This window comes from Zootoca vivipara, chromosome 2, assembly GCF_963506605.1.
Source record: "Zootoca vivipara chromosome 2, rZooViv1.1, whole genome shotgun sequence".
NCBI lineage: Eukaryota > Metazoa > Chordata > Lepidosauria > Squamata > Lacertidae > Zootoca > Zootoca vivipara.
In genome coordinates, this window is record NC_083277.1 from 94,520,789 (window position 1) to 94,547,984 (window position 27,196).

A 27,196-nucleotide genomic window follows, 5' to 3' on the forward strand; every position below is an offset into this window, starting at 1 on the left:
TCTGTATCAATTTTTGTGAACTTTGCATGCATGGACATGGAGATGAAATCTGGAGCATGGCTTGGGAAGATTTCAGCAGAAATGGATGGCCTAGCTTGTGGCTTCCTTGGTAGAGGAGTGTGTGCCACCTCTCCAATGGGCTGGATCCAGGGTGCAACTTCCACAAATGGAAGGGATTGAGATTCAGTACAGGCTCCCACTGGAGGAAGGGAAGGCGACAATTGTTGCTGCTTCCTTTTCCCCCAGGAGCACCTCAACACTGTTCAAGATGGTCCCACAAGCCACCAGAGCAACTCTTCAGTGTCTGCAATAAGATGCAGGAACGGACGGAATTCACCTCCTCCTCTTCTCCAGTGAGAATGCCCTGTGAGGGGAACTCAGGGGGTGATATTCAAGTTTACTCAGAGCAGATCCACTGAAATTACTGAACATGACTAAGTTAGATCCATTAATTTCAGTAAGCCTTCTCTGAGTGAGTGTAGTCAATTACCACCTTTGGGAACTATGGATCCAAGCAAATATCTCTTTAGTTTTTAGGTGTGGTGATGTCCCCTTCTTCCTGAATGTATCAGACTCTGTACATTTTCCTGTAAGCATCCTAAAGGAAGGAATCATGCACGCACTTTGTTAGGACTTAAGCACACTTTTAGAAATATGAAATGGTCATTTGATTTAGCATTCCACTGAAAAATCATGCACTCACCCATGCCAGATTTGCCATCTGGATATGTGTAGACCTGTCCATTGTTCTTGATAATTGGGAGGTTTGAGGGTAAGGGTGCAACTTCCTCTTCACTCTCATCAGAGCTTGAGCTACTACTGGTATCCTCACTACAGCTATCATAACCATCAAACATCCCGAACGAGTCACGTCTCTTCCTTTCAGATCTTGAAGAATGTTCAGTCTAAAAAGAGAAGCTAAAATGTTAAAACCTCTCAACAAAAGGGTATCAAAGAGATATTTCAGCATTTTAACAGGTTTCCACTGAGTGTGGAAGATCCATACTATATAATCTCAAATCACAGAGAAACAACACATGTAGACAGACAAAATGAAAAGCAATTCGCAAATGTTACATAGATGCAATGCTATGTAACTAAAAATGAAAGACTTTGCACTACACAAAGCAATATTCAGGATGAGCACCCAACAAAATTATGTTCAACAACCAAACACAAGCATTTAATTTATTACCCTTATATATATTCCATTGTAGAAATCACAGGGGAGCACTTACGTTGCTTTACAGATAGGCAAATGTAAAGCAATGAGCTATACAAAAACTACGTTGGTTCGATAGCTTCTCTGCAGAATGCATCAGTCCTGAAGTTACAGATTTCAAATATCCCACCAAAGTCCTCAATAGTCTTTGTAGAATTCAAGGGTAAGTTTATCATGTGTTGGTATACCCAGCATTGTTTATCAACAGTTCATCCACCTTTGGCTAACCAGTAGGCAGCATACATTAGCTGAGGTAGGCTAGGGCTGAGACCAAGTGATTGGTCCAAGATCACCCAGTGAGCTTCTTGGCTGTGTGGAAATTTGAACTCGGGTCTCCCAGGTCCTAGTCCGACACTCTAACCCAGGCATCCCCAAACTTCGGCCCTCCAGATGTTTTGGACTACATTTCCCATCTTCCTCGACCACTGGTCCTGTTAGCTAGGGATCATGGGAGTTGTAGGCCAAAACATCTGGAGGGCCGCAGTTTGGGGATGCCTGCTCTAACCACTACACCACACTTGATGCAACCCCACGTAACAACCCAAAGAAGAGAATTGAGCTCACTGACCTACCCTTTTCTCTTCAGAAAACTGTGGAGCTTTTCTGTGGTATATTCTCATTTCACACCAAAACTAGAGAGAAAAGCCAGAGCCAGAGTGTATCATTGTTCTTCTTTGCAACTTCTAGGGTCCATTTCCCCCCTTTTGTTAGCCACTAAGCACAACCCACCCCTCATCTGTTTCCGTCACATATTCTCAGTCTTTGAAGTAGACTATTCCCATAAAGTTAATGATTTGTCATAGAAACACTTCCATGGCAACTGACAGAGATAGAATAAAACAAGCATCACAAAAGTTAGATTTTATGTGAATGGCTGCTCTACCATGCGCAATCTCAGAATGCCATTACTAAAGAGATATCCCTTGCATGCTGCAGATCATGCTACACATTTCATTTGCTAAAACAAATGCTACTCCTGAAATCGTTGTAAAAATAAAATAAAAATTCCAGATGTCATCCACATATCAATTAGCACCCCAATCCATAAATCAGACAATCCCATTCAATGGCAGAATGGACAAAGTACCGGTAGTTCCTTATGATATACAGTAGGTATATAGTTGAACAGAAGTCATCAAATGCTACCATCTAATACTGAGCAATTAGGAAGGAGCAGACCACTGAAAAATAGCGTCTTCCACCCATAACAGTTCCAGACCTATCAGCAGCATTTGAATGCCCAACATTTAGAGCAATACACTTTTCAAAGGCATTCCCAAGAAGAGGGCATTACAGTATTCCAAACGGAATGTAACTAAGGCTTGTGTCACTGTGGTCAAATCAGACATCTCAAGGAACAGGCACAGCTAGCACACTAGCTTTAACTGTGCAAATGTACTCCTGGTCACCAAAGAAACCTGAGCGAACATGATCACAGCTGAGTCCAGGAGCATGCCCAAACTGCAAATCTGTGTCTTCAGCGGAGTGCTACCCCACCTAGCACAGGTGGAATCTCTGTTCCCTCTTATGCCTTCTGACTGACCAAGAGCATCTACCGGTATGTCTTGCCTAGATTACATTTCAATTTGCTCACCCTCATCCAGTCCATTACTGATCACAGACACCAGTTTAGAATCAAGACAGCTTCCTTGGATTTAGGTGGAAAGGTGAAATAGAGCTGAGTGTTATCCGCATACTGGTGACACTGAACCCTGAAACTCTGGACTACCTCTCCCAGTGGTTTCATGTAAATGTTAAATAGCATGAGGGACAAAACATAACATTGAGGGACTGCGCAAGCCAACAGCGAAGGTCAAACAAGAGTCCCCCAGCACTAACATCTGCGTTGGCCCCTCCAGGAAGGAATGGAACCACTGTAAAACAGGGCCTCTAAGTCCTATCCCAGCAAGGCTACCATGGTCAATGGCTTTGAAAGCCACCAAGAGGTCCAGCAGAATCCACAGGGACACACTCCCCCTGTCCAGTTCCCAGCGTAAGTTATCCACCAAGGCAACCAAAGCTATCTCTGTCCCATAACTATTATACTGCTTATGACTATTAGACACCTGAGCATCATTAAGATAAAAATATAGTGATTGCAACCTGCAAAGTATAGTCATGCAGACTTGAATTGCTCATATGTGCTACTGGGATGACAGAAGAGCCTGTGGAAACATAATGACTGTATGACACATGAGTACTTGACATTCACACAGCAACTTGCATAATTTGTAGGGTGAGGAAGGATAAGTAAATACAATGTTCAACAGCAAAAGTCACAAATTTTGTCAGGAGATGGAGAGCCTGAAAAAATTACATATTTGGACATTCACAAAATTAGAAACATCCATCCACGTTACATACATAATATGTTTTCTACCATAATTTCCACTATAATTTTAAAGAAGTACTAGTGTTTCTGTGATGATCACCCACTGAAATTTTATTCATCTTAGGTGGCAAGTTTGCATAGCAGCATGGCACTGAGAACTTAAGAGAGAGAGCTAGAAACCACTATCCCAAGTGCAGTTAAGGCACCACATAACTTGATTACATTTGCAGCGTAACTTTTACAGTTACTTAAATATATGCTGCAATGATTGCCCACTTTTAAAAACTATTATGGCCACAAACTACAATCCTTTCTAGTTTAACTTACAGCTTAAACATTTCAGGGATCTAACAAGTCCTGGCAAAGAAGAGCAATATGTTTTTAAATGCTGTTATGCTGCTAGTTCTAGTTTTGAAGGACAGGGAATGATTAATTAAAACACTAAAAATCAATGTTTAAATTGTATTCTGTGTGAACTACCCAGAGGACTTTGTTGCTTGGGCAGCCAATAAATGTTCTAAATAAATAAATCCATCCTCATCCCAAGGCACTTGCAATCTGAAGAACAAGAAAGAGTCAGGAGAAACTTAAGTTGTAAAGCTATGTGTGACTGTGAGGATGCACAAAATGTTTTTGATATGAATCAATTGTAGCAACAGCTCATCCATTCCTATCAATAGCAACTTCAACATAATCATTTGCTAAACGTTATGCATATAATGTTGCACCAACATAGATATCTTCAACATTGGCGAAAAGTCTTCTGTAATGTCATGCAGACAAGCAGTTCCCTACCCCATCTGTAAACACCTCTTTTCTGCCTAGCTCATATCAAAGAACAGCTTCGTGCACTGACTTTAGGCAACATTTGTCAATGACCTCAATTTTTACATTGCTACAACAACCAACTGACAAGTCAAAGTAATAACTCATTGCTGTCTCACAGCCATAGCTAATCATTACAGATTATAACAATGCAGCTGTAACTAGCATATGACCTGAAGGGTGCTGCTTCCCTATATGCAACAATCTACCGGTATTAGTTAATGAAGCAGGGGGTGCTGGAGGGCTTCAAATTGTATGGGAATCAGAATTAGGCCACCCAATTGGAGATCACAAATGAGGTCTCTGGGCCATTCCCACCCCTCAAAAAACAATTTCTTGCTTACAGGAAGCCTACACTGGCACTGGATGACAGTCAGGCTGGCAAAAATGAATCCCTCCTTTTGCTCTTTATGTTGGAATGGTTATGGAAAACTTGGTTTATTCATGTTTGGTGGGAACTTTTGCAATATTCTCTATTATATCCGCAATTACAAGCCAACCTCTTTCTTCAAATCCTACCTTAGCCCTACTATCTTTGGACATAGACTTGGGCTCCACCCTTCACTACAGATAACTAGTAGACTTCTTACTGACCGCAGCATGATTAGTGATAGCTCAATAATGAGAGAACCAGACTGAAATAAATCTGAACATTTGGAAAAATAATATCTGGAGTGAAGCAATGTCTGAGCATCTCACCAGACACTAGAGGACAATTAAAGGCTTAATGAAAAGAGACACCTTCCAATAAATGTGGACCCTTTTCTTTAGCTATGTTAATGACAAAAATCAAGACATTGTTATTCTAACAGCTCAATATTTTAAGTGGAGCGATTACATTAAGTAATATGTTTGAATGTTGAATGTGTAAGCTCATGTTAAAGTCAATGGATAGAAAAAACACAATTAGATGCACTGCTGCATAAGTGTTTAATGGTTCTTGTATTTGTATAAAAAGTAAAGCCAATAAAAATTTGTTTTAAGAACTGCAGCCACAGAATAATTGGTCCTTATCCTACAAACATATTTTTAGTGCAGCAGGTTGCATGATTGGCCCATAAGATTAAATGCACATGTTGTTGTGTGTTGTAGTACCAACAGTGATAGCAGAAGGTATGACCCAGTTGTCTTCCAGTATACATTAATCCAGCAGTTTTCAGAACTTTTACCCTCAGTGAGCACTTTCCATATCAACAGATCTGTCAAGGAACCAACATACATTACAGAAGGCTTTGGGACTATTCTAGAAAGCATTATTAGTTCACATAGGGGACCAGCCAGGTCTGTAAGTTCCAAACGCTATCTCACGTTAACTGGCAACACAACATCGAGAACACAGTGTTCCCTCCAATAGCTATGCATTCAGAAGCTGTTGAAAGGCATTTGCTTATACTCTCTTTAAGGAAGTATGGTAAAAGATTTGCAAGACAGACATGCTACCACGTTCTGGTATACAGTCCATGCACAACGGGCAGAATAGAGAACAATGGACAAATTAATGGGGGCAGGAGACTGAAGCAATACCTGTAGTTAGTATACATGCACATGAGTATCCCTATTAAAGCCCAATCAAGTATTGTGGAAAGGCAAGACAAAGCCGCACACATCATTTAAGACAGCCTTCCCAACCCAATGCTTTCCTGATGTTTTGGATTACAATTCCCATCAACCACAGCCAGCATGGCTAATAATCAGGGATAAAGGGATCTGTAGTCCAACAACATCTGGAGGGTATCAGACTGGGGAAGACTGCCTTAAGACAATAAAGGTGTTTAGTCTGGATACATAATGGAAAGTTAAGGAGGAAAGTGCTAAAAAGTTTGAGAATAAAGCCCTGCATCAGCAGTGTCCAAAGCAACATTGTCCCAAATGAAAAACTTTTAAAACTACTGTATCTCTTAACACACACATTAAAATACGGCTCAATGTTTACTTATTATTGCTACTAAGTTAATATCCCACTTCCCTCCAATGAGCTCAAAGTGGCATAAATTGTACTCCCTCTCTCCATTTCATACTCACAATAACCTTGTGAGATAAACTAGGCTAAGAGGCAGTGACTGGCCCAAAGTCACTCACTGGGCTTCATGGCTAAGAGGTAATTTGAACCCTGGTATCCCAGGTCTTACTCCAACACACCACACTGGTTTTATATAAGTAACAGAATGTTCTGTACTTTAAGTTTAATTACAAATAAGTCACATTTAACAAAGGAAATGTGACTTTATGCTGATATCAGCATTTCAACGTCACAAATATAATGCACTCAAGTCAATGCATTTTAAATGAAAAAGTTACATCTTTCGTACTTTATCCAGCAAAACTTATTATTGTCAGCATTCGGCATATCTTAATTTGGCAATTTCTCTTTAAAGTCCTCATTATAACATTAATTTTGAAAGCTTTCCCTGAGAAAGGTAAAACTGAATCATTTGCTTTCTGCTCCAGAAGGCTTGTATGCAACAAAGCTGGTTGCAGAATCCTACAGATTAGTGTGAATGTCAGGGGAGGAAAAGTAGCAAGGATGATAGGAAAATAAAGAAATAGAACCAAGGCTCATCATGGCATTTCCTGGATTACTAGGTTTTCTCTTCTACACTACTGAACATTGGCAGACCTAAACATTTCCTCTATCCTTTCAAAGGCCACATTCACATTCTAAAAACAATCAAATGAAATGTTTGTTGAACACTGTTCTCCACACCCCCTTGCAAAGCATATATACAAGATGCTCAGTGAGGCACAAAATCTCCTCGCTTTTTGATCATTAAACTACTAGGGCAATGCTGGAGCCGCAGTACAGTACTGGCCAAGGTACCAACACGCACAAAAAGAGGTATCGAGTTATTTGCACAGCACACATAGCACGCAACGGAACGCGGAAGGGACGCTGGAAACCTCGAAGAGGCATCGATGAATGAACCACTCGCACTCCGACAGGAGGCAGAAGTTTCTCTCAAGTCCCCGCCACTTTTGCACATGTTGCTGGGGAGTGGGGGGGAGGTGTGAGTAAGAAAGCGTGGGTGGGTGGGTCGGGGCAGCTGGAGAAGAGGTAGCTTAAACGGAGCAGCATTTCTCGCAGAACATCCCACCCTCCTCTCTGCCTAGAGTTGCATTTCTCAGCCCGGCACTGCTGCTAACTTCCCTCCCACACGACATAGAATCCAACGCTGCTCCCCAGACCATTTCTCGCGTGGGTACCCCCCAACCATCCCCTCAGGAAGGGAAACCAAAGCGGCGTGACCCCCTGAAGCCTCTCAGGTCAGCCACCCCGCCCCAAAGCCGAAGCCTTCTGCCCTGTCCGGTGCTGGCCGCTGCCTCTGCCTCCCTCGACCCCCCCGGGGGGGGGGGCGGCTCTGCGCTACTCACCAGGTCCTTTGTGTTTTCCATCAGGCCCTCATGGGTAAAGGATGCCGCCGCCGCTCACCTCCTCCTCCCCCCCTCCCGCCCCCTTGGGCTCAGCCCCCACCCCCCGGACTCTCCCCCTCCCCTTTCCGAGGGGCAGAGCCAGGTTGGAGGAGGAGGAAAGTTCAGCCTCTCACTTTAAACTGGAGGGAAGAGCGCAGAGTGTGAGAGAGAAAAGACATTCAACTCCAAGCCCCAGAATATCAACAACATTAGCATAACCGCACTGCGCACGCGTAGTACGGCCCTAACCCACGGCGCGCTCCCATTGGCCCCCTCGCTGTTTGGATCGCCCTCGCTCGCCGTACGCGGCTGGCGGCCTGAACTATGATGCGGAAGAGGGGGGGGGAGAGGCGACGGGAACAGAGTACGGTCGCAGTCGCAGCGTGAAAGCGGTGGCCGCGAACGGCTAGAGATCTGATGGGAAGCTTATCTCCGTCTCAGTTTGCCTTCAACTGAGGAGACGTTAATCTTTTTTTAAAAAAGGTGCTTTCACCTGCCCCCCCAGTTTTATAAGTGATGGAACAGACCGCCTATAGAGCGGTTCTTATGAGGGGGGAAATGGGGGAAAGTGTGTGTAGGGGGGAATACACTGAAACATTGAGGTCATGTGAAAAGGAGGCGGGGCTAGGGAGGTCACGTGGCAATGCTTCTCACGGGAACCGGACGGAGTGGGGGGAGACATAGACATAGAGAAAAAGACAAGTGTTACGCAGATCGTATTATTCCGGTCTCCATTTGTCTTGGGGTGGGGAGGGGTGAGGAGCTCGCGCAGAAAGGCCCGTCAGTCCGCGTATCTCTCTGCTGATCTGTTTGTTTACATCGCATGTTCATTCAGGGGGACCAGCGGCGTCACGGTGGCTTCATTGAGTCCTGTGGCGGGAGGGTGGACGTGTTTCTCCCAGCGTGCCTCTCTATAGTAACTGAGCGTGAAGGGCGTTTCCGGTTTACGTGACGCGAACGTGCGGGCCTTTCCGCTTCCGGTTTGTGGTCCTGAACTAGGCAGAGGCAGCATGGAGGCGAGTGCTGAGGGTAGGCGAGGCGCGTCGAAGGGCAGAAAGCGGCCTCGGGTCGGAAAAGGGCGGCTTGAGGGAGGCGTCCACATGGCGACTGCCGCGGAGGAGATCCGTCGGGCTCAGCACTTGGCTCTCGTGGCGGAGAAGCCCGCGGCGGAGCGTGGCCTTGAGGAGCTGCTGTTTGGGGACGTGGAGGAAGGAGACGACGACCTGCAGCGTCTGCAACGCCCGCTGGCGCAGGTATTAGGCGAGAAGCCTGTTTTGGTCCCCCGTTCCCGCCCCAACTGGATAGCAATCATCAGCATCACGGTATTTAGTGGATAATGGTTCTTTCCACCAGCTTTCTCTTCTTGTTATGCGCCTCACATCCCTGCCCGGGCTGCTGAGAATTAACAGTAATAAGTTTGTAGGAATTTTTAAAGATTCCTTGGTGGCAATCTGTAACATGTTTTTAAATTCTAAGATTAAAAAAAGTTTCTTTTTTTAAGGTCGGCGACGTGCTCAGTGGGAATCTCCTTGAAGGAGAATCTGATGACTCGGAAGTGGAGAATGAAACAGAAGACAACTTTCTTCCATCTGAAAAACCAGCATGGGTGGATGAAGATGATGAAGTTGAGGAAATGTAAGCAGCACTCATAGGCTATGTTTGCATGTCACAGTAATTCATGGTTAGGGGTTTACTTTGATGTGTAATGCACCTGGTGTAAATTGACTTGTGAATTGAGTGTGGTGAAGCAAAGCTGTAGTTGTAAGCAAGTTGCATTGAACTCTGTGAGGCTTGTCTTCAACCTAACATATGTAGGATTGGGGTGTAAGCATCTTACATCCTGTGAGTGCAAGCTCAAGAGTTGCATCAGCAGACGTATTGTACCTTAGCTTTTCCCTCTTTCCCCATGTGGGTCCCTATGTGTCCCCCAAACTTTGCTCTGGAGGGATTGCCAATCCTCCAGAGCAGATTTTGGGTGACTGCAGGTTGAAGGAGAGTCACCTTTGCACAAGTGGAAGTCCATTGCATCAGTGCACAATTGGATACCACCCATCATCTTAACCATTCATTCTGAGTGAAGATGTTAACATGTGTACTTTCTGCAAGTTTTTACAAAATATTGCCAGGCTGTCCACTTTTTAAGAGCTTTGGAAATACTAGAATCTTATCCAGTGGTACCTCGGGTTAAGAACTTAATTCGTTCTGGAGGTCTGTTCTTAACCTGAAACTGGTTTTAACCTGAGGTACCACTTTAGCTAATGGGGCCCCGTGCTACTGCCGTGCAATTTCTGTTCTCATCCTGAAGCAAAGTTCTTAGCCCAAGGTACTGTTTCTGGGTTAGCTGAGTCTGTAACCTGAAGCGTCTGTAACCTGAAACATCTGTAACCTGACGTACCACTGTAGCTGATTTTAAAATACTGTAAACTTTTTTTCCATTTCTCCCCCATGCTAATCATATAAAGTAGGTTAGGAAGAGGAAGTATTTGATTTATGGTCACTCAGTGAGTTTCATGGCTGAGTGAGGGTTTGAACCTTTATCTCCCAGGCTTACTTTGACACTCTTAACCGCTCCATCACATTGACTCTACTATGTAATCTTACTATATAACATGAACTACATGCCACTGTTTCAAAATATAAGCTATTCACTTCCTTTAATTTGTAAAGTGATCATCTTGGTAAAATTAATATTTTTACAGAACTGTACAAATTTATCATGTGACGTTTTTCTCCTAGAATTGACATGACCCATCGATATCGAAAAAACATGATGAAAAGTGATGCAGAAAAGAAGCTTACAAAGGAAAAACTTCAAAGAAGACTTCAAGAACAGTGAGTGTTAATGGTAACATGGACAAGAGGCAACCATCTTAAGAAAAATTAATTTTTGATTATTTATTTGAATTGGCATGATAAAATGTTAGCATATAACCTCATTTTTGAAGAGGCCTTCCTATATGTGTTTTCTCAAAACAGACAATTTCTAAATTAATTTGAATTTTTGAAGATGTCTATATTTATTACATAGTAAAATGCAATAAATAAATAAATGAATTTTCTTTATGCAGCTATGAAGTTTTACTGCTTAATATTGAGAAAAGGGGAAATGGCAAGGATGATTCAAATTGAACTGGAAAATGAAAGGCAGAAATGGCTGGGGTGCTTGGACAAAAGCACTTCCCTATTTATTGTCATAGTGAGAGGGTTACGTGCGAGAGGTGGGGAGGGTTGAGGAAAATGTTTTTCTTCCTTCACAGTCCATCCTTTAAACAGCTTGCATCTGCTCTTGCATCACAAGGGGGGTGTGTGTGTGTGTGTGTGTGTGTGCGTGAGAGAGAGAGAGACTATAAGGCTGTCTGTTAAGGGTTTCTTGCCCTGCATCCCTCTCTTCATCAGATATTTAATGCTCATCATCATTCTTTCACCCATCTTTCAAAATTGTCTGGCGTATTTACTTAGTTGTTTTTTACTTACCTCAATGAATAAGGTTGTGTCTTAAGTAACAGTTGTGGGTGAAGTAAAGATTCGTCTTCCTTAGATTTCAGAGCGCAATGGGAGCAACCCCTTCCTGGGCACAGAGGGATAGGAAGAAGAAAGCAAGAAAAGCCAGAGATGAAGGTAAATGTGGGACTTTCCATAGCATGAACCAAAGTCGATAAAGTAATTAAGATGCAATCCTGTGCACATGTTCTGCAGAGAAAGTTTTTGGGACTTCTGATCAAGGAAGTCTCGCATGGACTTATGTAGGAAGAGCATCATGGCAAGGGGAAGACCAACTTGGCCTCATCCATTGGCCATAAAAGGAGTAGTACAGGGAGTTGGCTTCTCCTCAAGTGTAGTGTGGGTGTTTGTGTGTAAGAACATGGCTGCTTGGTTCCCAGTTTCCTGGGTTGCGCATCCCATTCCTTAACTCTTATTTTCTTTAACTGCTTATTTTGCATCTGATTCCAGTTGTGATCCTTGAGAATTTTAAGCAATTCTTATTTTGCACTTGGCTTCAGTTTGGTTGCCTTCAAGGTTCAAGTAAAAAACAAAGTAGATCACGCAACCCTGAAGGCTGCCTACTCTGTTTTATATTGTTTACCTGAGGACGCAGACTGTCTTGCTACTGACGGTTGCAAGCTGCTCTAAGGGACCAGGAGCAGAGTTTATGACTGTATACTGAATAAGTTCTGACTTCTTTTCATATATAGCATTTAGCTTATGTCGCCACTTTTCATATGGTTGCACAGATAAAACAATACAATGTTTGAAATAATTTCTTTTTAAGATGACAGCGAAGATGAAGAGGATGAACTAATGCACAAGACAGGCAATTTCGTGACAGTGTCAGACTCCTTACCAAGAGGCATTTTACAGGTAAAGCCATCTTTCCTTTTCATGCACACAATGTGTTTGTGATTAGAATTCATAGGCTTTAAAGCTGTTAAAAATGAGAAAAACAACAGGTTTCAAGAGACACTTCATACAACACATTGAAAGCATTTTCATATTTTGAATATTTAGTTGACAAAAGTTTTAAGTATGATGAAAAAGTTATCATGTAGAGCTTCAACAGTAAAATAAAAAAAATCATTGGGAATTTTCTCCTCTCCTCTCCTGCAAGCCCGCTGTTAACCCTCAAAATCTGCTTCAGGAGGTTGGAGGACCATCTGGAGCAGATTTTAGGGAAGTGTGAGAAGAGGAAGTTCCAGCTGTGAGCAGAACACCACTTGCACAGAGTTGAATACATCTTGATTTTGGAAAATTAGGATCGGTAATGCATCTCTAAACTAGGAAATGGAAAACTGCCTAGAACACTGAATGTATCTTAGGACAGAACTAGTAGCAAATTTGCTGAAATATATTTCAGTAGTGCAGACTTAGGGTTGTGCCCAAAGCTGCTGTTTCACTTGGACAGAAGATTTGTGTTTGCACACTTGAACCTCCTTCTCAGAATCTGCTCCAGATGGTTGGAGGACCCTGTGGAGCAGTTTTTGTGGGAGTATTCAAGGAGGAGCAGAAGGGGGGGGGTCCTATTTGGGTAGTTTAGTGCTGCTTGTGCAGTGTTGGATACTGTCATGAGTTCATAGATTTTTTCATTTCTATACTTGTTTCTTAGTGGTTATGCAGCTTCATAACAACCACACGTGTTCCTGTTCTGCATTTTAGATGAAAAACTGCTTGTGGGCTAATAATGAACGTCTGTCAGATGCAAAACTGACAACTGTGCAGTTCCATCCTTCTGCTCAAGTTGTTATGACTGCTGGGCTTGATCGGTCTGTATCACTGTTCCAGGTGAGGAATAATTACCTTATATATGCTGCAATCGTTTCTGCTTCTGTGTTCTTGTATACTATTTTAAGGAACTGATTGGCTGAGACATGCTTCAGACACCTATGTGCTGGTTGGGTGGGTGGTTTGAATTTGCATATTTAATACCAAAATTTAAGGACTGGAAACAGTCAAAAGTGCATGGAAGCAAGTGGGTCATCCCTATTGTTTGCATAGAAGCAGAAGGAGTTCCTTGTTATTGTGGAGCTCCATCTGCAGTAGCAGGCAGAAGCAGCCCAATGTTTCTGTGGGGCTCCGGCTTGCCGTCAAATCAAGGAATTTAAATTCAAGACAAACTGGCATTTGCTAGTCATTATTACACTTGTATTTTAGAAATCCTCTTAAATATTGCCCATTCTGAGGTGAAAAATGAATGCATCTTTTTCTCTTTAAAGGTGGATGGCATCACTAATCCAAAGATACAGAGCATTCACCTGGAAGGCTTTCCAGTGTACAAGGCACGTTTTAGTGCTGATGGAGAGCAGGTTATTGCAACTAGCATACACAACAAGCGGTTCTATATATACGACATGATGGCTGGAAAAATTATTCCTGTAACCCATATCAGAGGTGAGGTTTTACCGCTTGCTTATATTTTGGTACACATTGAATTTTCAGTAGATTTGAATAATGCTCAAATATAATTTTGTTTTTTCTGAATTAGACATAAAATATTTGTAATTAAATTCCTTCTTACTGTGTTGCATGGCAGTAGAACTAGTGCCCAGTGTTCTTCCTTGTCTTTGGAACAATGGCATCTATAAGAAAAAGAATAAACATTCAAGGAAATAACCATCTATTCTTTATAAATAAGCACCCAGATTAAACCATAATTTATAAGCTAATTGTTAGCCTTGTTGCGTGTGTGTGTGTGTGTGCTGGAACTATATAACACATTGCTTTTTTGAACTTAAGGTTTAGAGGAGAAGTTTATCAAAAATTTTGAAGTATCACCAGATGGAAGATTCCTGCTCCTTAATGGAACATCAGGCTATCTGCACTTGTTAACAATGAAGGTAAAATATGCATTTGTGTCTGAAAATGAGCATTTCGAACCACATAGCATTTTGCAGTCTTATGCTTCATGCAAAACTTCTGTGCTGCTCAACAGTAGCCATTTCAGCAGACAGGTCACAGGGATGGTGTGGATTTATTGACTTTGATTTTGTTAAATCCAAATAGTGGTGGCTAATAGCTAAGCAGTTGGTTATCTTTAGAGTTTTGTGTTGTGTCTTTTATTAAACACGTCATCTGAATAAATGAGTAAGTCAGTTGTGTGGTGGAGACTGTAGAAGGACAAAGATAAACCAAAGGAAGAAAGCCATAAATAACAGGAGGGAAATAGGGCAACAGAACACCATACTAGGGAATACAGTGGTGTACTAAGAAATATACCAGTATATATGAAAACACAATCAGCCAATATTTATTTGTGTGCACCTGCATCCTACAAATTTTCTTCCCTTCCTTTTTATGATGACTGTAGAAGGGCACATTCCTCTCATGAGACCAGACTGTTTAACTTTATGATATTGTGACTACTTGTGTTGATCAGCAATTGCATTGCTATTTTAGACGAAAGAGCTTATTGGGAGCATGAAAATAAACGGGAAGTCTTTTGAATCATCTTTCTCTCCAGATAGCAGCAAAATCTACACGCATTCTGGTAAGTCAGATGAGATGCAGCATCACTGTTTGAAGGTGTGCGTTCTTTAGTGAAAGGAGAACTTTGTATAGCCTCTGTTGCTGCTGTTACAGTAGTAATCGTCACTGGCTCATTTTCTGATTAGAAAGGACCCATAGAAAGGTGCCTTCAGATGAAACTGGAATTTATGACCCGATACAACCTCCCCATAAACCATGAAACAGTTGTGCCTTTTACTTCTTATGATGTATGCATGTGAGTACAGTGGTGCCTCACTAGACGAATGCCCTGCTAGACGATTTTTTTGCTAGACGAATGGGTTTTGCGATCGGAGGTTGCCTCGCAAGACGACGAGGTTTTCTATGGCCGCCGCTTCGTCTTGCGAAGCGTGGCCATAAAAACCTCCGATCACAAAACGTACAGGGTATTCCTCTAGCACAGTGGTTCCCAACAGGTGGTCCGGGGGCCCCCAGGGGTCCGTGAGCTATGCCAGAGGGGTCCTCAAGATGCTATTAGATGCCAAGCCTCTGGCCCGGCGGAACCGGCGGAACTGCCGGTGCGCGGGCGCCAAGCGAGCCCGGTGGATCAACCGGGGAGCCACTGAAGGCCCCCCGGCGACCCCACTGGACCGAGGCTGAGTGCGCCCGGCCGGAGACTCGGCGGAACCCCTGGGCCTAGAGGCCCAAAACCGCCTTCCAGGCTGCGGACCCCGCGGCGACCGCGTGGGCGTCGGAAACGTCCGGCGGAGCAAGCGAGGAGCCGCTGAGGCCTCCCGCAGGTCCGCCAGGCCGAAGACGAGGGCGCCCGGCCGACAGCCGAGCAGAGCTCTGTGGCCCGAGACCTCCCACCACGCAACGATCCTGGGGGGCCTGCCTCGCCACTGCAGTCGCCATCACCCCTAGCTGCCCAAGAGGGGGAAGGAGCCCCCCCCCAAGCGAAGGCCCCCGATCCCGCATCTCCTGCGCGCCACACAGGGAGCCTCATGGGGACCCGAAGAACAAAGGCCGCACCGAACCCGCTGGCGCTGCTACCGCCGCAAATACAGCCACCCCACCACCACCGACAGCAAGGAGCTTTTGGCTTTCGCACCGTCACGCTTCAGCTCCGGAGCCGAAGTGTGCTGGTGCGAAAGCCCCCACTCCGCCGTGCTTCAGCTGAAGCGCTCCGGTGCGGGGGCTTTTTGCCGCCTGCCTGGCTCGGGGAAGGCAGGCAGGCAGGCGGCAACAGCCCAGGGAAGCTCCTGCCTGCCTTCCCTGAGCTGAAGCGCAGTGGCCGCTTGCTTGGGGAAGGCCGCTTGCTTGCCGCCTGTCTGTCTGCCTTCCCCGAGCCAAGCGGCCGCTGTGCTTCAGCTCGGGGACTGCCGTCGGCAGCGGTCCTTGCTCTCTTGCCTCAGGAAAGGCAGGCAGGCAGGCGGCAACAGCCCAGCAAGGCTCTGGGGCTGTTGCCACCTTCCACGAGCCAAGCGAGCAAGCGCCGCCACTGCCGCCAGTTCCCCCGGAGCCCATAGGAACACATTAATTAACTTTTAATGCATTCCCATGGGAAACGGTGCCTCACAAGATGAATTTTTCGTAGGACAAATTGACCGTCGGAACAAATTAAATTCGTCTAGCGAGGCACCACTGGTACCTATTTAATGGAAACTCACCATGTAATAGTTATAATCTTTAAGTAAAGTAGGGAGTTCCTTGCTGTGCTCTTGTTGTTCATAGTTTCGCTGAGGTTCCCCCCACTTAACTCCAGCATTTTGATGTCATATATTACTTCCTCTAAAAAAATATTCCCCATGTGTTTCTCTCTGTCAGTTCAGGGTGAAGTTTTCATATGGGATGTAAAAAGCAGACGATGCCTAAACAGATTTTCTGACGAAGGTTGTTTGCGTGGTACATCTATTGCAGTCTCCAAAAACAACCAATATGTGGCATGTGGGTAAGTGGAAGCATAAGATATTTTATTTCTTGGATCCTGCCGGAAGGTTCTCTACTTTGAAGACACGAGTTGTCAGATAATTATGGGTTTAAACATGCGTTACTAAGGTTGCAGCATATTAAATCCACTTGATTTCAGTGGGATTTGCTTTTGAGTAAACATTCTTAGTAATGTGCTATAAGAGGCCAAATTCAGAGGAGGGCAAAATCTACCAATAATTTAGTGGTGTATCTTCATATATGGCAACAAAATAACTTGCCAGTATGACAGGTTAACACAGGCATCCCCAAACTGCGGCCCTCCAGATGTTTTGGCCTACAACTCCCATCATCCCAAGCTAACAGGATCAGTGGTCAGGGATGATGGGAACTGTGGTCCAAAACATCTGGAGGGCCAAAGTTGGGGGATGCCTGGGTTAACACATTGCAAATGCTTTTTAGATCAAGTTCCAAGCTTTATCAAAGTAGTCTTCAGAAATATCTTATTTTTAGTCCATGGTTGATCCATGACTTGGAAGACTGACTGAGTAAATATTGAGCAGCTTTTTGCCCTTAAATTCTGTAGAGCTGCCATGTTGCTTGCCTTGATTTAAAAATGGAACTTCTGAGCTGTGGCTGGAGCTAATTGCTTCCCCTAAGATACAGGTGAGCTTCTTGCAGCATATGTAGGAGTCAGCAATTGTGCTGCAGCATTCTGCACTAACTGCAGGTTCCAGAGCAAGCAGAAGGAAAGCCCCACATGGAGTGCATTGGAGGAATCTACTTGAAATCACTTAATGCATGAACTGCTGTGGCAAGGCTTTCCCAGTCTAGGAATGGCTGTAGCTGTCAAACCTCTTTCTGCAAATGGAGCCTTCCTTCTACAAACTTAAGCATAAAGGTAGTAAAAAAAAATTGCACTCTTTTTATTTACATGAATAAGATTTTACTGTAAAGGTAAAGGGATCCCTGACCATTAGGTCCAGTCGTGATCAACTCTGGGGTTGTGCGCTCATCTCGCATTATTGGCCGAGGGAGCGGGCGTACAGCTTCCAGGTCATGTGGCCAGCATGACAAAGCCACTTCTGGCGAACCAGAGCAGCACACGGAAACGCCGTTTACCTTCCCGCTGTAGCGGTCCCTATTTATCTACTTGCACTTTGATGTGCTTTCGAACTGCTAGGTTGGCAGGAGCTGGGACTGAGCAACGGGAGCTCACCCCGACGCAGGGATTTGAACCGCCGACCTTCTGATCAGCAAGCCCTAGGCTCTGTGGTTTAACCCACAGCGCCACCTGTGTCCCTAGATTTTACTGTAGTTACGCCTTAAAATTTCCTCAGTATAGCTGATAGGAAATGACGCTCAGTATTTCTGGAGAAGCATAGGATCCTGAATATAAGTTGCTGAGTTAATTTAATTATGGTTTAAGCATTTTGTAAACCACAAACTCTTTTTTCTAGTTCCAGTTCTGGAGTTGTGAATGTGTACGCTCAGGACGATTGTCTCAGAGAAACTAATCCTAAGCCTCTTAAAGCTATAATGAACTTGGTCACACCTGCAACATCGTTATCCTTCAGTCCCACCACTGAAATATTGGCAATTGCTTCTAATAAAGTAGATGATGCGGTAAAGCTGGTAAGAATTTTTCCCAAGTTTAATTCAATAGCTAGGTATTAATTCAATTCAATTTAAGCTGGAGTTTTCTTGCTTGTTCTTTTCAGCTCCTAAGGTCCTCCTCAGCATCCCAACCTTGGATTCCCATGCCTACAGAGATCCCCTGTCCATCTCCCCTGGCATTAATTCAGCAAAACAAACAAAAAACAGTTCCTCTTATAACTATTATAACTAGGTAGCTTACTGGAGGATTTTTCTCCTGCTTGTGATTATTATTTCCCTTTACAGATGTTTTGTTATTTGTCAACATTCTGTTGCTGACCTCTTCACATTGAGGGCTTTGCATGTCTGAACATTCTGTGACATCCTAGTTGCTCAAGTAATTTTCACATATATAGAACAGACACACATGTTGCCTGGCTCTTGGATAGTGAAAATGTCTTGAGTTTGAGTAAGTCTTCTGGGAAATTACCAAAAATATGACAACAGAAAGACAGAAATGCCTATACCAGGCATCCCCAAACTTTGGCCCTCCAGATGTTTTGGAGTACAGTTCCCATCATCCCTGACCACTGGTCCTGTTAGCTAGGGATCATGGGAGTTGTAGGCCAAAACATTTGGAGGGCCACAGTTTGGGGGTGCCTGGCCTATACTTTATGGTTTGAGGCAAACATTTCTCACTTTAGGAGCTTTATATAGGGAAACCTTTTCCTTTTCACCAGGTGCACACAGTCTACCAATTTCTGTTTCAGAACGGGAAAATGAGATAACCCCCAAAACATCCATTTTATCATATTAGAAAAGCTTTTCACATTGCTACCATTTAGGCGAAAAGTGGGTTTTAGCTCCAGAAAAACCTAATGTCACACAGCTGGTGGAAACATCATGTGGTTCATTTCCTCCAAGTGTGGGAACAGGCAGCCCGCAAGGGAAATTTTGAGATAGTGAGCATCGGCCAATGTAGTTTTAATTGTAACTGTATAAGCAAAATCTGTAGTTAGAAAGATCCTGGACAGGGAAGTTTCTTTTTTATAATAAATTTTTATTAATACTTTTCATAAAGCCAAACTAATCTAGAGAAGAAAAATAGGAAAAAAGAAAAAGAAAAGGAAGAAGAGAAAGAGAATAAAAGACCTTAACCTTTATTCCACACAGAAAAGTAAACCCTCCCAGCTCTCACCTGGGAGTTTCCCCCTATTCCCCCAGCCTCCGATCCTGGGAGTTCCTCTGTACCAAAACTCAGGGAATTTCTAAAGTACGTAGCTTGCAAATGGGCAGGGGGACGTTAGGAAATCCTGCTAGTTGTGCACAAGCCTTTGCTTAAGATAAAGCTGTTGGGTTCAGAGTTATTGTCTTGAGAGTAAATGTAGAAATTAATGTTTGAAACTTTTTTATTTTAATATTATGTATGACAATGAAGTATGCTTTCACTTACCCCGCCCCCTCTGTTTCATTACCTTGTCCCACTTGCCTTCGCAGGTGCACATTCCTTCATTTACTGTATTCTCCAATTTTCCGGTGTTGAGAAAAAAGTTCATATACTTGGCTAACTCCATGGACTTCTCACCCAGAAGTGGATATTTTTCCATAGCAAATAGCAAAGGCAAAGCTTTATTGTATAGGTATGTATTAAATCATGCTACTGCAATTACGGTGATATTTAACTCTTAGATTTCTTCAGATTTGTGTTATATTATAATAACCACTAATACTGTCCATAATTTAATATAATGGGCAGTATTAGTGTTAGTCGTATTCAGAGTAGCTACTTTTAGTATGGTTTAGATGTATATTGCCTTTGATACCTAATCATAATAAAAAAGGTTTTTACAATTTAACTGACCTAGGCACAATTTGAATTTTCTTGCACATTCTTATTTCCCTTTTCTCTTTTAAAAACATACATTGCTAATCTGTACCCTGATATGTTCATGTTAGATGAAAACATTGTCGTAAAATATTACGTAGAACCACTGTGATATAATTTAGAAAGCTAAAGCAGGGTGCTTTGTGGTCTTGTTGTTGGGAATATCTCAAACTATTGCATATTAACTCTGTTTTAACTTTGCAGGTTGAAACACTACTCAGATTTCTAAGCAGATTCCTTTAGACTGAGGTAAATATCAACTGAAGTAGAAATGCTGCTGGAGAATTGCGGGCAACATAGTTTGAATTTCCTTGTTACAATTTCAGAGTCAGAAAGAAATTCAGTTCATTGGAGCTTTGTATTGAATTTTAATGGTTAGTGAAGTGTGTGCACTTATTTGGAATGAAGCACACTGAACTAAGGGCTTTCCAGGGTAGCAATCGATAACACTGAAATCATAGTTTACAATTAACAATAAAAATTTAAACAAGTGTAAATCTTTTCACTATACATTTAGTCTAGTGCTATTCATTGCTTAAATCCTTGCTGATATAACTGTTCATAAACTTACACATTAATTGGCTTTTAGGAGGATGCAGCCTTTTTCTTGAACATTTGCTGATTTGCTCTTCATACTTTCTCTCTACAGATGGTGTACCCTGTGACTTTAAGAAAGTGGATTAACTTTTCTTTATTGCCTTGATGCATTTATATGTATGTGTGTTTGTAGCAATACATAGCTTTTGAATAACTTGTCAGAAACTCGTCTCTAATATTTCTCCATAACATCTCCAGTGTTAAATAAAAAAATTCCTTCAGTAGCACCTTAAAGACCAACTAAGTTTTTATTTTGGTATGAGCTTTCGTGTGCATGCACACTTCTTCAGATACAGTGAAGAAGTATCTTCACTGTATCTGAAGAAGTGTGCATGCACACGAAAGCTCATACCAAAATAAAAACTTAGTTGGTCTTTAAGGTGCTACTGAAGGAATTTTTTTATTTTACTTCGATCCAGACCAACACGGCTACCTACCTATCTCCAGTGTTATTTAAGAGAACACATTGCATGAAAGTAGGGGCTAATCCACACACGCAGAGAAATTATGTAGGACAGCCTTACAGGATGCATTAAAACTGAAGGAAAAGGTGGGGTAGATATGACTAGAGCATTCAAACATGCAATCCACCCACCCTCAATAGTCTGAAGCACTTGGTTTTTGATGGAATTTACCTAAATGGGTGGGTTACATGTTTGAATAGGTTTGAATGGTGGGGAGAAGGTAAATACCATTTCACAGTGCATGCTTCTAGAAGTGCTGCTGGGGCTGCTAACTTGGACGCCTTCATGGGGAATAGGTCTAGTAATGTCTGTTGCATATGGTAACTAAGAGGGACTTCTGTCTTCAGAAGTAGCGTACCTCTGAGTACTAGAATCTTACATATTTGAGTTTTGACTACTTGTCCTCCTTCGTGGGTTACATAACCTTGAGTTTAATCAGAACTGTGGGAATATTTTGCACCAAGTGGGCATTGGAAGACATTTACCGTTGTTTCAAGCTCAATAACAGTGTAATACTGACCCCAAGTGGTCACTGGTGGATACTTAATTTCTTATCATTTGCTTTCATTTTAAAGCATTCAAAAGACAAACCAGCACTTTAAAAACATTGTATATCAAACAGTATCTTTGGTCACTTTGCCCCCATCATTTGACTTTCCCAAACCAATCGCTATGGAACTCAGACAATGCAACATATGTGCATAATTCTCCCACACTGCCCTACATACCACACCTTAACTGAAAGACACAGTGCTAGTGATTTCAAATAGTGGTTCTTGGATAAACCAATTTATTGCAGTATTTTTATTTGGACAACAACCTTTCATAACATCCTCCAGCTGGTTAACTATGAAATGTTTTGTTTTTGTTTTGTTTTGTTTTGTTTTGTTTGAATCCTTCTTTAGATACACATGCCTCAGGTCATTTAAGACTTTGACCAGCACTTTTCAGACTCATTGGTAAATAAAGTACTTTACTTTTCATATGTTTTATGTGTAAAGTGAATACACAGTTTTCTTCTTCCTACCACCTTAAAGAGTAGGAATCGAGTACTGTGCCTAACACACTATGGTTATAAATACATTTCTGCATTATATATATAAAAAGTGTCCACTAAGACTTCCCAAAATTCTGGATCCACATGATATTTTCACTATGTGCATTCTAAAGAGAACTTAAAGTGATGTCATCTTGTATTAAATGAATGATGTTGAGCGTCAACTTTCATCATAAGAAACTAGAGTCTAGTGGCACCTCAAGTGACAAATCTGTTATGGCACACAATTTTGTGGACTACAAAAAGCAGACTGATGAATACATTCTTAACCTTGGCAATCTATAGAGCTCAAGTTAGATATAAAAGAGCGTAGTTAAGGTTTGTTTCTTTGTGTTACACCAAACATCATAATTAAGTCAGACTGATGGTTATCAGCTGCAAAACATTCAGTGTAAAACATTTGTATTATGGCTCCTCCTATTCATGCCTTAGAGTAAGAACACTATATGAATACGATGTGAATTAATGAATTAACTTTTCCTAGATGAAAAGCCCCATATTAAAGACAACTCGGCCCAAATGTGAAACTTGTGTTTTTCTGCCACGTCCTGGGGGAGGGTGCAAGTCTTGAGCTCAAATCCCAGAGTGAAGCGGAAACGATAAGAAACAGCTTTACATCTCAAGAATAGCCTTCCTTCAACCTCCTTCATCGTTGTGATTTTATGACATTTCCGCAAGTTCTCCCACTGCTAGCCACCAAGAAACGACATTGCCATGCGTGAATCAATTGGAAACCGTTTCAGATCTTTAGGGTTTATAAACCCCAGCATGTGCTTTGGCACAATCTTTTTATGGGGTTACTTGAGGGTATTGCAACGATGCTTCGTGTTACTCCAGCCTCAGAAGCCTATAGAAAAGTTGGTGTGAGTAAGCCCAATTATCTCTTATCGCTGACATACTCGGACAGAGCTCTGGTTATGTGGTGGCAGCTGCCTCGGTTCTCACGGGTGGGGCCAAGTCCAAAACATCCCGCAGGGGGACACCGCGCTGCCGAAAGCGGCCAATGAACCGAGGGGAAGCCCCGCGCCCAGGTTCCAGCGCCCAGCGGTTGCCACGGAGACGTGGCCTCTCCCCCTCCCCACCCCTTTCTCTCTCTCGCGCGCGCGGCCTCACAATCTGGTCCCCCTTGACCCAGCTTTCCATCAGAAGAGGATGCTCCTCCGTCGCAAAGCTCCGCCCCCTGTTGCCAAGGAAGTGAGGTCACATAATATGGCGGCTGGGGCTTAGCTGCGCTGAGGGAGGATCCGGGTCTCGGGGAATCTGCGTCCATCCTCCCCACCCGGGGTGCGCTGTCGCCCCCGAATCCCTCCAGCGTCGAGAGGCGGGGCTAAGGGCCGCGATGGTCTCCGGCGTCGCCCTGCTGTGAGACAGGGTCCCTCGCGACTGGGTCCGCGTCCTGCCGAGCCGCCTCGATGGAGTTGAGAGTCGGGAACCGGTACCGGCTTGGCCGGAAGATCGGGAGCGGCTCCTTCGGGGACATTTACCTCGGTGAGGGGGCGCTGCTCTGGCATGAACCGAGAGGGGGTTTGGGAAGGTGGCGCGGGGGGGGGGGGGCGACCACGGCCTCAGGAAAGTGGCTGCCTTTGGAGAAGCGAGGTTGGGGGTCGCTTTGCCTCTGGCACTCTGGTGGGGCCTTCAGGTCGCGGCCCCCACCCCAAGCGGATCTGGTTTCCCGTGAGGTGACAGAGGAACGCCCAAGAAGCGCATCAAGCCCCGTAGCGGGAAGTAAAACCGTCTTGTCCCTTCCCTGCTCAACCACCGCAGTTACAGTCAGGGTTTACTCGGAAGGAAGACCTGGGTATTGCAGGGAGACTTACTTCTGAGCAAGCGTGTTTACAGTTAGAGCCTTGGCTCGACACTGGGGAAAATGAGGACTGGGAGAGCCCCAGTAGTGCCCAGTTACTTCCTTTGTGACCTTGGGCAAATCGCTCTTGTCTCCTTACTCTTCTCTTCCCCCCCCCTTTCTTCCCCACTTCTTTTATTGGCTTCTAAGCTGGGGTGGGAAAAAAATTCCTGACTACATATTTCTGGGCCGAAGGGTTCTGACAGTGAAGTATGAGGTTTGGAAATGCACCAGCTGTTGGTGAAGAAAAATTAATAATACCCAGATGTAGTTGTTTACTGTGAGGCTTCCAGGAAGTAGCCTGGTTTGAAAGAGATAATTGCCTAGGTTTAGGCCATTTTTTGCAGAGTATCTCTTCTCCTTTTGTCACTTGTCATTTCTGCTATAGCTTTTAGCTGAATTGTAACATGGGGAGAAATTACAGGTTTTGTGCTGCGCTTTCTGGAACTAAGGCACACCTGGTTATTTTCAGCTTAGTCCCCTAATTTTGATGGCAGTGTAACTGTGAACCTGAGCCAGAGGCCTGCTAACTTACATCTTTGGTAATAAATCTTTAATAGACCCTGAGGGATGATGTGGATTTTCTCCTGCATTTTGTATGTTGTAAGCTAGTCTAGGTGTCTCCTTTCAAATTTATAGGCTTTATGCAAAGGTAAGCCAGAAAAAAATCTGATGGATGAAACTGATGCTGGCAAATAGTTAATGGTTCAATCCTGCAAAGGCATATGCCTATGCATTGCAGTATGCATTGAGTGGCTCTAATGGGATTGCTGACTCTGCATGCTGCTATCTATACAAGTGTGTAAGTCAATCCAAGTCTGAGCTCCTGCGTTTAAAAATACACTAATTTATGCATGTCAGGAGCAGTGAGACCAGTTGTGAAGCCTTGTTAATTCTTGTTAATTGAGAGGGTCCCCACCCTCTTGAAATCTGCTTCAGTGCATGGCTGTCGAATATGGATGTGTTAATAACATTAAATAACTTGTGTACTTCTTTGTTCTTCACTGTTGGGGGGGGGGCAGATGAGAACAACCAGCACTTTAGTTTTGTATCATTGTATTCTAAAACTGGCATCTGTTTTCAAAGATTGTGGGAATGCAGTTTTCTAGAATCTTAGTGTCGCCATCCTTGGTGCTGGTTTTGGCCTACAGATAAAGCTACTTGAGAACAGTTTTAAGGTACAAGTACAGCAGTTATTTTGGAGCTGTATATAAGGGTGCGGCCCCAGAAGGAGAAAGGTCATGCTATGGCAGCTCCACCTATGGGAGCAGTAGTTAAAGTCGTTGTGCAGGTTAGGAAACTTTGTATATACAGTAATCAGAAGAGTTGTTTTAGTCTTGTTCTTAATAACATAGTCCATCTGGCTGTCAAATATCAGGCAGATGTTTTTAGTTTATGTGAGGAGGAGCTACCTATTTGATTATTTTCATTTTGATAATTTTGTACAAGAAAGGCTGCAGGCATCTGTAGCCTATATACAAAGATGGTGTGTCAAATAGGTATTAAGCACATACATACTATGGCCATGTGTATGCAATTCGTTAGAATATCAGCACCCAGATAATGAGTCTTTAAATTGTCATACTTGTGAAACTACAAAGAATAGCGTAAAATAAAGCACTGAAGATAGTTAAATGTTTAACAATTGTAATCCTTGAAAGAAAGAGAAAATCTGCCCAGATGTCTAATTCTGGGACTTTTATTTTCCCCTAACACAGTGAAGTCTTTGATGCCTATAAGTGAACTGGTTTCCACGTCTCAATAAAGCATATTTAATGTTTAACCACAGTTTATTGCTAATTAGTAGTGGGTGCCTGCTGATCAAAGCTTCCAGCTTTGTTCATCCCTTGTTGTTGGCCATACTGCTCTGGGAGCAAAAAGGCACAAGCTTTGACTTGTATATTCAGACCAGATATTGTGGTTTGTTTCTCTCCGAACAAATTATAAGAGGTAGCCAAGGTTTATTCTTGTCTTACTACTTATGGGGAAAACAAACTTTGAGCCCAGGTTTAGGCAGCACAAGGCTTGTAGCTTGTTGTAGCTAGGAACATGAGAAAAATGAAGCAGGGACTCCTGAGCAGTGAACACGAGCATGTTGGTCAGTTGTGTTAAACCAGGCATCCCCAAACTTCGGCCCTCCAGATGTTTTGGACTAAAATTCCCATCATCCCTGACCACTGGTCCTCTTAGTTAGGGATCATGGGAGTTGTAGGCCAAAACATCTGGAGGGCCGCAGTTTGGGGATGCCTGTGTTAAACCATAGTTAAGGATTGGTCTCTTATAAGAATATTTTCTATACTCCTTTATGTGTTTAAAAGATAGATACCTTGCTCTCTCACCAGTGGTTTCCAAGACAGCCCCTGTAGGTACAATACAATTAAGCTATACAGTAGAATCATAGAGTTGGAAGAGACCACAAGGGCCATCCAGTCCAACACCCTGCCAAGCATTTGAAGAAATGTTTGTGTTCACTTAGAGTATTGGTATGTTACAAAATCTTCCCAACACAAGATCCATTGTTGCACCCATGGATATGAAGGGACTTGCTCTTACGGTAGCTGTTCTGCTGTCACTCATGCCTTCCAATCTTCTCAGTTTGTGGAGAGGTCCTAACCCTCCAGAACAGATTTTGGGTTGGGGTCACCCAGGGGACTTCAGAGAAGAGAGGAAGGGGGAATCCGTTGCACAAGCAGCACACAATAGTTGGATATTGCCTAATAGCTTTGGTGAATAGTCATCTTGCTCTGTAACAACTTACATATTGTATTGAAAAGTAGATCCTAAGTAAGAATCCTTGAGTTGAGTTCTTCTGGAACAGCTTTTTAATGTATGGAAGTACAGTACTGTATAGCTCGCACTATCAGTGTTACTCTGCTGCATCAGCAAGACCAACACTGTTATTTCTTTGTATAGGTCAGTTGGCCTTTGTTACTTGGTTTGAGGCTGTAGGTAGGTATTCCAGATAATCCAGTGCAAAGTTCTGTCTCTTGATAGGAGATGTAGGGGTTTCTCAGCTTCTGCTAGTCATAAAATAAATGTTAATGTCTGATAGGAAGATCTTGAGGTTTTTGGTTTTTCAGTGGTGTGGATTCCGTTTACAAC

The 27,196-nt window shown here is 43.2% G+C and overlaps 3 protein-coding genes across 16 annotated transcripts in view; 2 read left to right on the forward strand and 1 right to left on the reverse strand.

The window, feature by feature from the left end:
• The window catches only part of MBTD1 (mbt domain containing 1), a 46,832-nt gene extending 38,841 nt beyond the window's left edge, over nucleotides 1–7,991 (reverse strand). For 4 of the 10 annotated variants that reach the window (XM_035104328.2, XM_035104327.2, XM_060271891.1 and 1 more), the window contains exons 1-2: nucleotides 7,749–7,842; nucleotides 704–905 (exon numbers count right to left, since the gene is read on the reverse strand). In XM_035104328.2, coding sequence (XP_034960219.1) covers nucleotides 704–905; nucleotides 7,749–7,769 — 223 coding nt within the window. In that variant the 5' untranslated portion in view covers nucleotides 7,770–7,842. Of the gene's footprint in view, nucleotides 1–703; nucleotides 906–7,748; nucleotides 7,843–7,921 lie in introns of those variants that run through there. The other 6 variants (XM_060271887.1, XM_060271886.1, XM_035104326.2 and 3 more) reach the window with 4 other exon arrangements.
• Nucleotides 7,992–8,533: 542 nt separating this feature from the next.
• On the forward strand, nucleotides 8,534–20,929 carry UTP18 (UTP18 small subunit processome component). Its single transcript, XM_035104320.2, has 14 exons — nucleotides 8,534–9,040; nucleotides 9,289–9,422; nucleotides 10,524–10,619; nucleotides 11,326–11,405; nucleotides 12,058–12,146; nucleotides 12,939–13,064; nucleotides 13,496–13,670; nucleotides 14,016–14,116; nucleotides 14,676–14,766; nucleotides 16,551–16,674; nucleotides 18,113–18,287; nucleotides 19,746–19,888; nucleotides 20,338–20,382; nucleotides 20,783–20,929. The coding sequence occupies exons 1-13, from the start codon at nucleotides 8,798–8,800 to the stop codon at nucleotides 20,360–20,362; spliced, it is 1,602 nt and encodes a 533-aa protein (XP_034960211.1). The 5' UTR covers nucleotides 8,534–8,797; the 3' UTR covers nucleotides 20,363–20,382; nucleotides 20,783–20,929.
• Nucleotides 20,930–23,442: 2,513 nt separating this feature from the next.
• The window catches only part of CSNK1D (casein kinase 1 delta), a 30,985-nt gene continuing 27,231 nt past the window's right edge, over nucleotides 23,443–27,196 (forward strand). For all 5 annotated transcript variants that reach the window (XM_035104316.2, XM_035104315.2, XM_060271896.1 and 2 more), the window contains exon 1: nucleotides 23,443–23,739. In XM_035104316.2, coding sequence (XP_034960207.1) covers nucleotides 23,664–23,739 — 76 coding nt within the window. In that variant the 5' untranslated portion in view covers nucleotides 23,443–23,663. The remainder of the gene's footprint in view (nucleotides 23,740–27,196) is intronic.

Coding starts and splice junctions, on each gene's coding strand:
- UTP18 (XM_035104320.2), top strand. CDS start 8,798: ATGGAGGCGAGTGCTGAGGGTAGGCGAGGCGCGTCGAAGGGCAGAAAG. Junction 12,147..12,938: donor TACCAAGAGGCATTTTACAG/GTAAAGCCATCT, acceptor TCTGCATTTTAG/ATGAAAAACTGCTTGTGGGC. Junction 13,065..13,495: donor GGTCTGTATCACTGTTCCAG/GTGAGGAATAAT, acceptor TTCTCTTTAAAG/GTGGATGGCATCACTAATCC.